This window comes from Rousettus aegyptiacus, unplaced genomic scaffold (assembly GCF_014176215.1).
Source record: "Rousettus aegyptiacus isolate mRouAeg1 unplaced genomic scaffold, mRouAeg1.p scaffold_m13_p_16, whole genome shotgun sequence".
In the NCBI taxonomy this organism is placed as follows: domain Eukaryota; kingdom Metazoa; phylum Chordata; class Mammalia; order Chiroptera; family Pteropodidae; genus Rousettus; species Rousettus aegyptiacus.
Window position 1 is genome coordinate 41,992,201 of NW_023416291.1, and position 15,527 is coordinate 42,007,727.

The 15,527-nt window shown below is 54.2% G+C and overlaps 2 protein-coding genes across 3 annotated transcripts in view; one reads left to right on the forward strand and one right to left on the reverse strand.

Moving 5' to 3' along the window:
* The window catches only part of UPF1 (UPF1 RNA helicase and ATPase), a 31,344-nt gene extending 17,994 nt beyond the window's left edge, over positions 1 to 13,350 (forward strand). Inside the window, exons 7-24 of one of the 2 annotated variants that reach the window (XM_016132410.2) lie at positions 441 to 558; positions 707 to 805; positions 1,323 to 1,431; positions 1,536 to 1,695; positions 1,795 to 1,913; positions 2,364 to 2,528; positions 2,623 to 2,737; positions 3,216 to 3,359; positions 3,732 to 3,945; positions 5,816 to 5,933; positions 6,241 to 6,397; positions 7,013 to 7,155; positions 8,231 to 8,405; positions 8,802 to 8,883; positions 10,010 to 10,171; positions 10,256 to 10,473; positions 10,873 to 10,995; positions 11,569 to 13,350. In XM_016132410.2, the coding sequence (XP_015987896.1) occupies positions 441 to 558; positions 707 to 805; positions 1,323 to 1,431; positions 1,536 to 1,695; positions 1,795 to 1,913; positions 2,364 to 2,528; positions 2,623 to 2,737; positions 3,216 to 3,359; positions 3,732 to 3,945; positions 5,816 to 5,933; positions 6,241 to 6,397; positions 7,013 to 7,155; positions 8,231 to 8,405; positions 8,802 to 8,883; positions 10,010 to 10,171; positions 10,256 to 10,473; positions 10,873 to 10,992 (2,418 nt within the window). In that variant the 3' untranslated portion in view covers positions 10,993 to 10,995; positions 11,569 to 13,350. The remainder of the gene's footprint in view (positions 1 to 440; positions 559 to 706; positions 806 to 1,322; positions 1,432 to 1,535; positions 1,696 to 1,794; positions 1,914 to 2,363; positions 2,529 to 2,622; positions 2,738 to 3,215; positions 3,360 to 3,731; positions 3,946 to 5,815; positions 5,934 to 6,240; positions 6,398 to 7,012; positions 7,156 to 8,230; positions 8,406 to 8,801; positions 8,884 to 10,009; positions 10,172 to 10,255; positions 10,474 to 10,872; positions 10,996 to 11,568) is intronic. The other variant, XM_016132411.2, reaches the window with a different exon arrangement.
* A 171-nt stretch (positions 13,351 to 13,521) lies between these two features.
* GDF1 (growth differentiation factor 1) lies at positions 13,522 to 15,461 on the reverse strand. The gene is made up of 2 exons (XM_016132412.2): positions 15,113 to 15,461; positions 13,522 to 14,519 (listed from the first exon to the last, which is right to left on the reverse strand). The coding sequence occupies exons 1-2, from the start codon at positions 15,432 to 15,434 to the stop codon at positions 13,729 to 13,731; spliced, it is 1,113 nt and encodes a 370-aa protein (XP_015987898.2). The 5' UTR covers positions 15,435 to 15,461; the 3' UTR covers positions 13,522 to 13,728.
* Positions 15,462 to 15,527: the final 66 nt, after the last annotated feature.

The window sequence follows — 15,527 nt, forward strand, 5'->3', positions numbered from 1 at the left end:
ATTCTAAATTCAACAAAAGTCCCTTGCACATTTGGGTTTGCAGCCTTTGCCCGCAGCCACAAGCTTCAGACTCAAGGATCGAAGGCACGCAGTGGGCGCTCCTCGTGATGGTCCCACGAAGAATGTGCCTAAGAAGTGGGAGTCCCAGGGCTCGTGGGCCATTTCCTCAGCTGTCAGCTTCCTTCTCTCCCTCCAAGGATCTCCGAGAGCTGACATCGATTGTGGGATCCTGGCCTGGTCGTCTTGTGTGGATTCTGGTGGTCCTAATGGCTTCTCTCCCAGAGGTGCCCTTGTTGGTGTTTCAGGCTGTTGAGTGCTGCTCACTGCACCCCAACATCATGGCTCATGAAGTTGCTGTAGGCCTGTGGAAACCCAAACACATGAGTTCAGGCCATGTCTGTGTCATAGGCTAACAGGGCTCTTATTTTTCATGTGCTCAGACTCAAGATAACATCACAGTCAGGTGGGACCTGGGCCTTAACAAGAAGAGAATCGCCTACTTCACTTTGCCCAAGACTGACTCTGGTAATGAGGATTTAGTCATAATTTGGTTAAGAGGTGATTTTAAGTTTTAAAATATTTGTGACCATAAGTAGCATAAAATTCCTAGTTTTGCCCTTGTAAAGTGTCCCTTAATTTGAACTCTTCATGGTGGCAGCCTCAGAGCATGTTGAAAATGCTGGCTTTCTTGTCTTTTCCCTGGAAGATATGCGGCTCATGCAGGGTGATGAGATATGCCTGCGATACAAAGGGGACCTAGCACCCCTGTGGAAAGGGATCGGCCACGTCATCAAGGTCCCTGATAGTATCCTTTGTGTGAAGAAGGGCTTGCAAAAGAGACCCGCGTTGGGGGTCACAATGAAGATCAGTCCTGGGACCTTGGGTGGAGGGTTTGGCTATGGCTGGAGGGGCCCCTTTGAGTCATGTTTATTTCAAGGCACCAAGCCCTTTCTTCAGGTGGACTCTTGAGTGCACACCATTTATGTAAAACGGATAGCACTACTTTGCCTGGAACTAGGGTACTTTGAGCGCTGCACCTCAGCACTGTTAGAAGCTCACAGTTGGAACTTGGGCTCTGGATGTGGGGGCTCCATCCTGGCATCCAGGGCGATGCCTCAGGGCTTAACAGGGTAATTGGGGGTAAGGGGCTGGCTACAGGGGATCCAGACACCATGAGCACAGTTGTCGGTGAGTACATACGTCTCACTTGCTGTGTTGTCACCTTTTGGTACAGAGGGAGTATTATGTCTCTAACCAAACGAGGACTTCTAAGAAAGGTAAACCAGCTTGTGACAAGGAAGAACCTTAACTCACTGGCACAGATTATGGTGATGAGATCGCCATTGAGCTGCGGAGCAGTGTGGGTGCACCTGTGGAGGTGACACATAACTTCCAGGTGGACTTTGTGTGGAAGTCCACCTCGTTTGACAGGTGCATCTGCCTTCTTCTCCAGCTCTAGATGATTCTCCTGTCCCAGGGGCGGGGCTTCCCACCAGTTCACCTGAACCTGTGGCTGACCAGGTGCTTTCCCACAGGATGCAGAGTGCACTGAAGACTTTTGCCGTGGATGAGACCTCCGTGTCAGGTTACATCTACCACAAGCTACTTGGCCACGAAGTGGAGGACGTGATCATCAAGTGCCAGCTGCCCAAGCGCTTCACAGCACAAGGGCTGCCCGACCTCAACCACTCTCAGGTTCTCACTGTCTAGGGGGTGGGAGGTGCCTGGCCCACAGAGGTGCTGGGTGAGGGCTCCCAGGGCATCTGTACCCCTAACAATCACTTGTATCTGAAGGTTTATGCTGTGAAGACTGTGCTGCAGAGACCTCTAAGCCTGATCCAGGGACCACCAGGCACGGGGAAGACAGTAACCTCAGCCACTATCGTCTACCACCTGGCACGGCAGGGCAATGGGTAGGGGTCAGCAGGCCTATCTTTGGGACGTCTTGGGGGCGAGTAACTAGCTCACTGCATTTTACATTGTAATAGATCCGGCCTCTCTGGTTGCTTTTAACAAGCTAGCTTGCTGCTCTCCAAGGCAGCACATGTCAGTGGCACCTGGATGGTGCTGTGCTGTGCGCACCTCGGAGCTTGGAAAGTGTTTACTGTGCTTACCCGGGTGAGGATTTGGGTGTTTTATTAGTGGTGCTTTGCGCCACTAATTAAGTAGAGTGAAAACTTGGTAGGGACAGGAAGCCCTGGACTGCCTTTGTTTTAAGCTGCTTTTGCATCATACCGTTCCTGACTTTAGTCTTAGATCTGAGCTGGTTCCACTGCCTGTGATTGTAAACAACAGGCTTGGCTGCTTAGCATTTTTTTAATCTCTGAGCGAGCACTGAGACATTCTTTCACCTTCTGTTGAAGGCCCGTGCTCGTCTGTGCTCCAAGTAACATAGCCGTGGATCAACTGACCGAGAAGATCCACCAAACTGGGCTGAAAGTTGTGCGGCTCTGCGCCAAGAGCCGCGAGGCCATCGACTCCCCAGTGTCATTCCTAGCCCTACACAACCAGATCAGGAACATGGATAGGTGAGTCTCAGGTACCCAGCTGAGAGTGAGGTGCGTCTTGTGTGTGTGGCCCTAGTGCACACTCCATGCCACTGACCTATCCCTGTACTTCCAGCATGCCAGAGCTGCAGAAGCTGCAGCAGCTGAAAGATGAGACCGGGGAGCTGTCGTCTGCTGATGAGAAGCGGTACCGGGCCTTGAAGCGCACGGCCGAAAGGGAGCTGCTCATGGTGAGGGCCTGGGCCTTAGGGACTTGGGGTATAGTACTTGCTTTTGGAAGATACTTAGATACCCTTCTCTGAGATCACAGACATGATTTTTCAGTAGTTTCCCCTCCCTGCTAACTTCCCTGCTGTTGGGAGCTCGGGATCCTGATCCAAACCCCAGGGGGAGGTCTACTCTTTCATGATAAACTAACTAAAAGTGAATTCCAGCCTATTCCCCGGCTCAGCGCTGCCCCTCAGAGGCTGTCTTAAGCACCAAACTGTCTGTATTGAGAGGTTTTACCAGTGAAGCCTGACCACTTAGGATCTCAAAAGTTTGTGTCAGTGCATCCTGGACAGTGGATACTGTCAAGGAGAAACAGTTCGTTTCTATAGTTGTCAGGAAGGTGGGGACCAGAGCAGCATCCTGTCCTGCTCACCCTGTGGGGCCTGGTAAACATATACTGTGCAGGTGCCCCTGATGCTTACATGATCTCTTCTCCAGAATGCAGATGTCATCTGCTGTACATGTGTGGGTGCGGGGGACCCCAGGCTCGCCAAGATGCAGTTCCGCTCCATTTTAATCGACGAGAGCACCCAAGCCACCGAGCCAGAGTGCATGGTCCCTGTGGTTCTCGGAGCCAAGCAGGTGAGCCATGCCACTTCCATGGTGGTTTTGTTTGAAAACTGGTGTGCATTCTCTCTTGTTCCACTTCTGTGTAATTCTTAATGCTAGAGTTTTTCTTAAACAGGCTGTGTGACACCCTGGTAGAGCTCAGGGGTGCACAGTGGGCCCTTTGTGGGGGTCTTTGAAGGGCCAGGTGCCTCACAGAGCCATCTCCGTGTGGGTCCTGAGTGCACATCTAAGTGTGCTTCCTATCTGTGGTGGACAATTTTCCCATGCCTGGTCAGTATCTGAACCCTAGAACTCGTGTGGTTCTGTGGTTATGTGGACCCTGTGAGTGGACATGTAGGCTGCTTCTTGTTCAGGATTCTCGTGTGTGTGGATCTCTCACAACAGCTGATCCTTGTGGGTGACCACTGCCAGCTTGGCCCTGTGGTGATGTGCAAGAAGGCGGCCAAGGCTGGGCTGTCTCAGTCGCTGTTTGAACGCCTCGTGGTGCTGGGCATTCGTCCAATCCGCTTGCAAGTCCAGTATCGGATGCACCCTGCGCTTAGCGCTTTTCCGTCCAACATCTTCTATGAGGGTTCTCTGCAGAATGGCGTCACAGCAGGTAATGCTCAGTGTGGGGAGGGGTACAAAAGCTGCCATCACTTCTTTCCTAAGTGGCCTTACTTAGCAACAACTTATATGTAGCGGGCACCTCTGATAAGCATTGTGGTCAGCAGGACAGCATGTCCACTTTAGAGTGTAGGACTGTTTCTGGGTGTGAACAAAGTCACAGAGTTGCTAATTAGCATTCATCCCAGGAGCTGGTCACACGCAGCACAAGAATAGGCAGTTCTCAGAGCCCGTGCTCTGGGGTCTACAAGATGGAGGGGAAGGTTGGTGCAAGATTCCTTTTCCTAGTTACAGTGAGGTGGCATGTAATCCTCACTGTGCTGACACTTGCACTGATGATGCAGAGCAGTGCTGGGGGCGAACGGGGGCCTCAGCGTGAGTCTGTGTGGTACCACTAGACTGCTCTGTGTTGTCACTGCCACAAACTTGGCAGCAAGCAGCATCCTAAGTGCATGTCCTCGTGACACTGGCGGGTGTGAAAGGTGCTCAAAGGAAGGCTCTTGGACACACTGGTTTTTCAGGTGCGGGATATTTGGCGTGCGCATTCTTGAAAACAGCAAGCTTGTGGCTTCAAGGAAAACAACTAATCGTATTTATCACCAGTGATAAAATCTGAGTATTCAGTGAAAATTAGTGTTTTAGAAAACTGATGTTGATATCTTAAACTTTTAGGTTTTAAAATATAGCAAACATCAGTAGGTGTAACCCTTGGAAACATATTTTGACTCCTCAACTCTTCAGAGTATAAAGGGCCTTGAGTTTGTCATTGACTCCAGCAGCCATCATGTTGACCTTGTCTAGCCTCACTTAGTAGATGAGGAAGCTGTTAGCATGCCTGTCCAGGGCCACACAGCTGCTGTGCATTGTGGTCTTAGGAGTTGCTGCCATGGCGGCCATCACTGTGGCATTTAGAACGCTGCTGGTCCATCAAGTGGTAGCACCAGGAAAGGCCAGGCCACAAGGAGCTCATTTGTGATTCTCTGACAAGGTTGGCACTGGTGGGAAAGCTACCACTTAGTGCTGGTTCAGGGACTGGTGGTGATTCATTGCTATGGCATCAGTGCCCAGCACACAGACATTATCCAATGAGTATATTTTAGTTATTTGTTGAAGTATAAAGAAGTACCCAAATTCTAAGTGTCCAACTTAGTTTTCATAAGTGAACATACCTGTGTCATTAGCACCTGACCAGCCCCCAAGAGCTCCGTCAGCCTTGAGGGGACCCCCATCCAGGGCAGTGCTTGTGCCCACCCAGAACTACTGATGGGTATCCTGACAGCTGTGGTGGGAGAGTTTACACCACAGAAATTGGCTGGTAGACAAGCCCCTAAATGCAGCAGATGTTGATGGGCCGCCTCCTCATCAGCCTCTGTCTCGTTTGTACTGTAGAGACAGACTTGATCTCATTTTCAGATCGATATGAAGGGCATTTTATCACGTGTCCTTGCGCATCACGATGGGTTATCGTGGTGCAGAAATACAAGTTTTCTCACACTGATCTTCTGGTTAGATGCAGCTCCTCCAGTCTGGTCTGTGATAGACAGGTCACTCAATAGTGTCATCCACAAAAGCCAGTTGTAGGCGCTTTTGGGTCCTGTGAGGACAGCAGTAAAGATTCTAGAAGGAAACGAGAGAACATCTTGGTGACCCTGGGGCGGGGTAGGGGGAGCAAAGGATTTTTTAAATGGACCACAAAGCACTGATGAGTGAGACCTGTTAGGGAATAAGTAGCTCTGTGTCATGTTGTGTGCATGGCTTCACACAGTCCTAGCTTTTCGGGCAGGGGACCTGCTAGTGTGGCCTCAGGCTATGCTTTTCTTCTCTGACTGGACGTATTGCCGCTTTTCCCTTCCCTATGACAGCGGAACGTGTAAAGAAAGGGTTTGACTTCCAGTGGCCACAACCTGATAAGCCGATGTTCTTCTATGTGACCCAGGGCCAGGAAGAGATCGCCAGTTCGGGTACCTCTTACCTGAATAGGTAAGCAGAGGCTTGCCCGCTGTGGTGGTGCCAGCCCAAGCTGCTGGTTAATGAGGCAAGCTGAAACTGCCCTCCTCACTCTGTTCTGTTCAGGCTCCTCAGCCCACAGTGTGTTCCCACCTCCCTTGTCATCGTTTTTATGTTGAGCTAGATTCTTTCTATGTCCATGTGTGGTGAGCTTTTTCTGTCCCATGTGACTCCCTTGGTTTAGATTGGGGCCCCACTGTGGGCGCAGCTGCTCATGTCCCTTCCACAGCCTCAGGCGCCCACAAGTGGAGCCTGGGAACTGAACACCTGGTTTCCTTAGGACGGAGGCTGCAAACGTGGAGAAGATCACCACGAAGCTGCTAAAGGCAGGTGCCAAGCCAGACCAGATCGGCATCATCACACCCTATGAGGGGCAGCGCTCCTACCTGGTACAGTATATGCAGTTCAGCGGCTCCCTGCACACCAAGCTCTACCAGGTAAGCACCCCATCCCCACATGGGGCTGACCTTGACTGCCTGGCGGGTAGTGTTGCATCTGCATCTTAACCGTCGGTCGGTCCTGCCCGAGTCCTATGCCTCAAGACTGTTCCAGGGGTCAGAAGCGTGGGTTAATGTTTATGCATAAAGGTGTTTTTCTCAGGATAGTTTTCAGAGAAGAACTTGAAAAGGCTCCAGGGTTGACCAGTAGAGGTGTGGTTCATGCCACTGTGTAGTAGATATTTCATAGTTACGAGACTGCTGCTCACTCTTGTGTTGACACCAGGATAAAATGTCCTGATCCGTTATGAGGGTACACAGTTATTTCTCCACATGGAAATGAACCAAAACGCAGAATAATGATTCTGACGATGGTACTTGGTTTCTGTTCTATAAACTTGGGAACAGTCTCGGATCTTCTGACAAATATATGCGTTTGTTATTGGGAAACAAATGAGCAAGGTTAAAAAGGCAGCCAAAGTGGGATGTCAAGGAAAGGGTCTGGGGGCCAGCACTGCGGAGTGAGATTCAGTGGTGTATTTGGACATGCTGTATGCAACCTAGGGGTCCTTCAGGGCAGCCTGCTGGCTGGCGATGACCATGTGTCCCCTGCAGGAGGTGGAGATTGCCAGTGTGGATGCGTTCCAGGGGCGTGAGAAGGACTTCATCATCCTCTCCTGCGTGCGGGCCAATGAGCACCAGGGCATTGGGTTTTTAAACGACCCCAGACGACTTAACGTGGCCCTGACCCGAGCACGGTATGTGGGCTCAGTTCTGTTGGGCCTTGCAGGTAGCAGTTAACTACCTTCCTGCCTCAGAGCCTTCCCTTTGGGTCTGGCTCTGGGAGGGTTCTTACTGCCTGTTTCTCTTATTAACAGCCCTTGTATTCCAGCCACACTCTGGGCTGATGGCGTGGGATGTGGGAGGGGGGCTTTGCCGGTACCTGAAGTCCAAAGGCTTCAGTAGCAACTTACTCAACTCACTCACTCACTCACTCACTCACTCATTCATTCATTCAGGCAACCCTCGGTTGACCTCACAGATTATGAAGGACCTTGTCAGCTTACAATCTCTTATTTTTTCTTTTTTACGCCTACAGCACCTGGTCTTCCTAGGTGGTCTTCCACCCAAGTACTAACCAGACCCAATCCTGCTTAGCTTTTGCGATCAGACGGAATTGGCCGTGTTCAGGGTGGCATGGCCATAGTACAATAGCAAGTTAGAAAGAAGGGACTCACATGCAAATTATCTTCGTTTCTTTATCCTAGTGGTTTTCTGTGGCCTTGGTTTCGTGGACAGTGTCAGTTTTGGCCCTTCTGACCTGAGATTCAACCCAGCGGGGGTGAGGGCGTTCCTGTTGAGTTGTTGTACTCTCAAGTGTAATGTTTTGGTCCTGTCTCCTTTTTGGCTCTGGGCCGTAACTTCTCTGAAACAGTAGTAACAGCAGAAGGGACCTGGAGAGCAAGGTGGCCCTAACGCTGCCTCTGTGCCAGCCAGAAGTTGAGCTCATGTCCCATCAGTGTCCCTGAGGCAGCCCGGGAGGCTGACTTGGCTGCAACAGGGAGACTAGTCTTTGAGTCTGTCTACACACTACAGTGTTTTGTCATTTGAGCTCCTAGAAATCTGCCCTCAAACCGAGTATAATGTTTACAGCTTGCAGGGTGGTCTCTTGTGCTAGTCACCATGGGCAGGCCAGGCATCTGGGCATGGAGGCTAAGGGCAGCCCCCAGGGACTTTGGACCCAGGCTTTGAGTTTGTCCTCAGATTGTTCTGCATGATGTTTGCTTGCTGTGTGGCCCTAAGTACCATGCTCTTTGTGCCCACACCTTACAGATATGGGGTCATCATTGTGGGGAACCCCAAGGCCCTATCCAAGCAGCCACTCTGGAACCACCTGCTGAATTACTACAAGGAGCAGAAGGTGCTGGTGGAGGGGCCCCTGAACAACTTGCGAGAGAGCCTAATGCAATTCAGCAAGCCCCGGAAGCTGGTCAACACCATCAACCCTGTGAGTGCTGGCTATGGGCGGGCACAGGACAGGGCTGGGGCCCCTTTGTCCTCGGGCCCACATTTGGGCACATGGCAGTGAGCAATGGCCAGTGTGGCTTGTGAGTGTGTATATGTCAGTATGTGAACAGGAGGAATGCTTGCTGGTGTGTCCCCACACATCCTCCCACACCAGTGTCTTGAGGCCTTTGAGGCTTGGGGCCATATGGGATGCTAAATCCTGGAGGTATCTAGGAGTCAGACACAGGCAGTTAGGAAGCCTTGTGAATCTGGGGTACTCTGGGGGGCTGAGGTGTGCAGTGCTGCTTGAGCTGAAGCCAGAGACCAAATGTTGAGCATCAAAGACCGGGTCATTTAAAGATGGGTGGGATTCCTCACCTACCCAAACCCTCTGCAGGGAGCTCGCTTCATGACCACAGCCATGTATGACGCCCGGGAGGCCATCATCCCAGGATCAGTTTATGATCGGAGCAGCCAGGGTGAGTCGCTCTGGGGGGGCCTGGGCTAGCACTGAGGATGTTGACCCTTCCCATGCCTGCACTGCCTCTGTCCACAGAAACCTGCCTGACAACGAGTTGCTTCTCAGCTTTCCTCATCTGAGATCAAAGAGTTGTCTTTGGCAGTTTCTAAAAACAAGATTTTTTAAATAACACAGCTCGGCCTGTTTGTCCCAGTGCCCCCGCCAGCCCTTTGCTCCTCTTCTCAGTGGGAATTCACACCTGCAGTTCCTTCAGGTGGCTTGCAGCTTCATTTCAGGTTTCTCTTCCTTCCTGAAGCCTCAACTTGCTCTGTCAGAACTCAAGAGTTGGGTGTGGTCTCTTATGTCCTAAGGCTGTCTGGCCCCTGCTTCCTGGAAGACTTCCTGCCTGAGCCAGTTTGTAGATAGTTTCAGTTCATTGCCCAGGTCCCTGCCTGCTGGGACTCTTCTTCATCCCAGCCCCTGCAGAGGGTGACCATCAAGCCCAGGCGCTTAGTGCCACCTGCCAGTGTTTTACTTTGGGCTCTGTTCCCTCGTGTGCTCGCCGTCCATCCTGAGGGCACATGTATTGCAGATCCTCCTCTCACACGTTACGTTACTTTCCTTGACTCCATATTCCCCTAGTCACTGGGCTCAGGTTGGGGATTGTATCCTCTGCCAACAACAACAAACCTCATCGCCACATCCAGCGAGTTGCTGTGTAGCTAAGACTATGTGAGGCAGGTCCTCCTTCCCTGAGTTCTCTCCCTGGATGCCAACCCAAAAGGCCACACTCTGAGGCCCTGGCCTTGGGGGACTTTGTCTTCAGCGGATCTACTGGTCTATGGCATTTAGGCATTCTCTTGCTTTTTTGTTGTGTGTGGGTGTGTGATGTGAACTTACAATTTGGCACAAAAAGGACCTTTTTATTTGAAATGCTATATGGTGGTTCTCATTTTCTCTCAGAATCCCTGAGAGAAAAGGCGATTTCCTGGGCACCGGCCCCAGGGGATTGAAAGGGAGGTTGAAGGTGAGAATCTGCCGCAGGCTGCTCTGCTGGCAGAACTGCAGGCAGAACAGCCAGTTGGGGCCAGGCAGCATGCTTACCTGGATGCAGTGGGGGATAAGCCATCTACCCTGTCTTGCAGGTCGGCCCTCGAACATGTACTTCCAGACCCATGACCAGCTCGGCATGATCAGCGCTGGCCCCAGCCACGTGGCTGCCATGAACATTCCCATCCCCTTCAACCTGGTCATGCCACCCATGCCACCCCCGGGGTATTTTGGACAGGCTAACGGGCCAGCTGCAGGTGAGCAAGTGCCAGGCCTCGAGCAGTTACACTTGTCCGTGAGGGTCAGACCTCCTTTAAGGGACCTTGAACCCTGTCTTTCAGGCCGGGGCACCCCAAAAGGCAAGACGGGTCGTGGCGGACGCCAGAAGAACCGCTTTGGGCTTCCTGGGCCCAGCCAGACGAACCTGCCCAGCAGCCAGGCCAGCCAGGATGTGGCGTCACAGCCCTTCTCGCAGGGTGCCCTGACGCAGGGCTATATCTCCATGAGCCAGCCCTCCCAGATGAGCCAGCCTGGCCTCTCCCAACCTGAACTGTCCCAGGTGAGCCTGCTGCTCAGAACCCAAAACATCTCAAACCTGCAGAGAAACTACTACAGCCCAAGGTGCCCTCCTCACATACACAGACACCCCGATACCCTTAGAGGCTCATTAGGAGGATGGCCTCCTCCAGCATGACTGCCTTCAGCAGTGGGACTACGGGTCTAGAACATCTTTATCTACAACAGTGTATTTCCAAACAGTCTTATGCTACTGGTCTGGGTTACCTGTCTCCATGGTGAGGTAACTAGTGTGGGCCTCTTGCTGCTCAGGCTTGAGGGCCAGGTTTCTGGATTTTTCTCTGGGTTTGGATGGGGCTGGACACAGAGCAGGTATTTGAGGCTGTGGGGACGTGAGTCAGTTCCCTGACTGGCTGCTCATCTTCCTCACCGTGTCTTTCAGGACAGTTACCTTGGCGATGAGTTTAAGTCCCAGATTGATGTGGCGCTGTCACAAGACTCCACATACCAGGGAGAGCGGGCATATCAGCACGGCGGAGTGACGGGCCTGTCCCAGTACTAGAAGGCAAGCCAGCCCCAGAGGAGGGCTTCACCAGGACCTGGACTTGTGGGGAAACTCAGGAAACTTGGTGGGAGTCTCAAGGCCCCGGGGGGCCAGATCATGCTGAGACCTGTTACTTCAGGTTCCTGTACCTCTGCTCATACTTCCCTGTGTCTTGTCCTCTCCTGAGAGTCTAGAACTGGGAAAGGCCGATGTGGGGGCCTGTAGCCCCCCGAGCTGGCAGGCAGGCAGGAGGGGTGATGGGGGGTCTCAGCCCCAGATGTGCAGGGCACTTCTTCAAGAGGTGTATTTAGGTACCTGTGAGAGTCCTGCTATGTGGTTTTCACCTGCCTGCCCAGAAGGTGGGGTGCTGGTGCCTAATGGGAGTAGTGGTACCACTATTAGAGCACAGACTCTAGCCTTAGCTCTAAGCTGCCTTTTCTCCTTGGGAAGTGACTGGACTCTGGGCTGTCCAGCACCTGAGGTCTCACTTCACAGGTGCAAAGTAGTCAGAGAGAAAGCCCTTTGCCTTTTAGGAGGAGCCAGACTCTGGCCTTCTCTGATGGCCTCATGCCCTCCCTCCCTCCCTCCCTACAGGTGGCAGCAGAAGAGCTAAGCTATGTGGCTTAGTCCATCAGCATCTTATTCTGGGTAATAAAAAATAAAAATAAATGGATACCTGTTTTCCACTGCTAAAACTGAAGCACCACTGTGAGCAACAGGAGAGGGAGAGGAGCACCCGAGGGAGAGCAGCCCGAGATAGCGAGCGCCCACTGCTGGCACTGCGGCGAGGAGACGAGAGGGAGAGTGGAGGTGGGGCCGGCCCGCCCGCGAGCCCTGCAGCCCGCTCGCCAAGGAGGCCCAGCTCGCCGCGTCCATACCTGGGTCTGCGACCAGGTGGAGGGAGGAAGACCCTCATCTCAGAGTAGCCCTTTCCTCTGTTTTTTCTTTCTTTTTCTCTTTTATTGAAAGGGGACTACGTTTTTGCAGGAATAACTTGTATTTCTGTGCTGAGCAGGCTCCTTGCAGGTGGCGACCACACCCAGAGAGCCCTGAGGAGTCTCGGGTTCTGTCCGTGCCATCTGAGACCATGCGGTCATGCTGCCTGTGTTCTAAGAGGGTTTTCATTTAAAGAAAATACGGTGTTTTGGGGTTTTCTGTTTGTTTTTTTAAAGATTCTTTCAAAGGAGTACTGGAAAATACACTTTACTGAGTTTGTCTCTCAAACCTTAGTGGTGGACCTGGGAGATGCAAGAAGCTTCCAGAAATGAAGTTTAAACAAGCAACACAACGAGGTTAGGATCAACACCTGTGACGCGATCATGGAGAGGATTTTTGTTTTCAGTTTAGCTTCTAGCAGCTTCTCCCTGCGCATCAGGGCAGTGAGGAAGTGCTGCCCCGGCCAATGGGCAGCTCCATGAGCTCTGCTGGACTCCAAGAAGCAAGGTGCTTCCCACGAGCAACGGACTCAGCCCCCCGAGGGACCCCGGCAGGACTGACCGTGTGGCCGGAGGGCGGGAAGGTGGCTGTTCCCCGGCTGGTATGGCTTCTTCTCCAGGGTTCTTTGGAGGATTTGGCAGAAGACAGCACCAAGAGGAGTCTTTCCCAGGGAGGCGCCCACAGTCACTGTGACTGTCGGACAAGCCAAGCGCCATCCCCTCCCCACCCCATTCTCCACCCCATTCCCAAGTTTGGAGCCCTTCTACCTATGGGCACAGCTTCAATGAGGTGGGATGGTTTCTGCTTTTTTGGGGACAAGTTTCAGAAGTAAGTTGGTTCTACGCTGAAGGTGCTTGGAGGAGCTTGTCACATCAGCTGATACAGGGGCATTGGTCTGGGTTTGCGCTACAGAAGTCCTTGTGGCTGGGAGAGCCCCCTACCCTTGATCCTTGCACACAATGGGGGTGGTTTGATCATCTCCCTGGTGGCCACCTAGTTGAGGACTGTCCCCTGCCAACCTAGGCCCTAGTAACCCTGACCTCCCAGTGTTCCCTCCCTGTGCGCCTGATATTGGCCCTTACTGAAAGCCTCCAGATGCCAGCTGGTAGAACAGGAACACACAGGCACCTTCCTCTGGCAAGGCCTCTTATTTATCCCATTGCTGTAGGATTTTCAATCCCCTTCTTTTGGTAGGCAGCCTAGAGGCATCTGGCTTGGATAGGCTTCGGCTGTGACCCTGTGCACCCACCCACCACCCTGTTCCTTCCTTGGAGTGCTCTGCCTCACTGTGCTGTTGGCTTTGTTCACCTTCTAGCAGCAGTTACTCTTGTGAGTTTTCCAAATCAAAGAGCATCTGTACCAAGGCAATGTCACTTCTGATTTTTGGTCAATTTGTTTTAAGCTCTTTTGTCACCAATAAAATCTTAAACAACTCTTGCATTCACAGGGCTGGATAAACTACAAGGGGTGGGAGAGCACTTGGTCTGGGGGCCTAACTGGTTGGGGGACTCTGCCACCTCTAATGCTGAGAAGGGTTGGATCTACACAGCAGGATTCCTAAAGGGAGCACCTGGGTACCTCGGGATCAGCTCCTGGGCCAGTGGTGGGGGGGTGGTGCAGCTCCCAGCGTCCCCTTACGTGTGCTGCCTGGAGATGGGGCTCTAAGGGCAGGTGGCCTAAGTGTAGGACCCCCCTTCCCCCACCACCCTGGTGTCCTGTGGATGGATGCAGCAGTTTCCTACCCCAGTCCCAGGTGACGAGACAAAGATGGGTATCTGGGACCATGTAGTGTTTATTGTTGGGGCCCCGCTTGTTCTGTCAGCGGCAGCCACACTCGTCCACCACCATGTCCTCATAGTGCCGCAGGACCACGTTGTCGCTGTTGTCAAAAAACAGCACTGAGATAGGCGACAGGCGCGCGGGCACACAGCAGGGGAGGCTGGTAGTGCTGGGAATGGCCGAGTGCATGAGCGCGCGCAGCACGGCATGGTTGAGCGCAGGCGGCCCGCCGGGCCCAGGTAGTGTGGCGGGCAGCGAGCACTGACCTTGGCAGTAGTTGGCCAAGAAGCCACGCGGCGCGATGACCCAGCGGTGCCAACCCACCTCGCGGAAGCTCACGTAGAGTCGCCGCGCGCGACACGCGCCCCCGAGGCCGCGGCCCACCGCGGGCTCGGCATCGCGCCGCGGCCGGGCTAGGGGGTGGCACAGGCGCGGGTCGAGGGTCACCAGCAACAGGGAGGCCTCGATCAGGCTCGCGCAGGCGCCAGAGGCCCGCGGGCGCAGCGCCAGGACCAGACGGAGGCTGCGCGGCGCCGAGGCGTTGCGGGCCCAGGCGGCCCCCAGCAGCTCGACGCGCACTGGCGTCCCCAGAGTGGCCACCGCCTGGCGGAGCAGCACCAATCCTGTGCCTGCGCCTTCGGCCTCCCGTCCCACGCTCAGCTCCCAGCCGCCCGCCGCCCCCGCCGTCGCTTCTGCCTCTGCAAAACGCATCTCCAGGCGGGCATGGCTCGGGAGTTCCTCTGGTTCCACGGCTGACAGGTCGAAGACTACGGTCCACTCCGTGCACTGCCCCGTGGGAGAAGTAGGCCCCAGGGTCTGGGCGCGCGCACCTTAAGAGGCAGGGAAAGGGCTCGGCTCGCGCTGTGTACCCAATGCGGTGCCCGCCTGCGCGCCAGGATATTTCGGTTGGGGACAGGGTGGAAGGTGAGGGCCTGAGGCTGAGGGCGCACCATCTGTTAACAGGGCGTCAAATGGTGTGAAGGAGGGGGAGGGATAGAGTGGGGGCGGGGCATCGCTTGCAAGGAAGAGACATGCCCAGTGCAGGGTGGCCTGCCCGTGTTGGAAACACACAGATAGGGAAGAGATGAGCGAATGCCTAGGGCCTGTAGAAAAAGTGATGCTAGGGCTGAGTGGCATCCGCAGGAAGGCTTCAAATGGTTGGAAGCAGCAGGGATTTGGGGGAGTAGGGGCAGGGCTTCAGCTGCAGTCAAGATTCCTTGCCCAGTGTAGGGCAGCCTGGCCTTGTGGCCACTATCCTTGGTTCCCGCAGGTGTCCGCGGGAGAGGCAGATGAAGTACAGGGACCTAGATTTCTCGTGGGGTTGGGTGCGTACCCTCTCAGCCGCTGGAGGTTCATGGCCGGCTGGGACGCCCAGGCAGGACTCGGACACCCAGACCTACACCCCAGCGCAGGCCCCACTCACCGCGGTCCAGGACGTGGCGCACGATGTTCCCGGCGACCCCCAGCTCTTCCACGTGGCATGGTCGCAGGATGGCCCCTGGGGATGTCCGTCGCGGGCTCGTCCTGGCCTCCTGCGGGTCCCGGCGGCGGAAGAGGCGCCACATGACAGGGGGTACGGGCCGGGACTTTGGTGCGCCTTGGGGCGCGTCGCGCAGCCCCAGGGCCTGGAGCAGAGTGGCGGCAGGGCCTGGGGCCACAGGGGCGCGGGCCAGGAGCGGCGAGGGCAGCAGCAGGGCCAGAAGAAGAAGGACATGATGGTCTGGACGGCGGAGTAACGGTGGCATGTTCCTCGCAGGCTGCAGCCGGACGAGTGCTTGGGGGTTCGTGGTTGGGCGGGGTCAGGGTATGGGGGCGTGGCCAAGGTCCTGAAGCAGGAC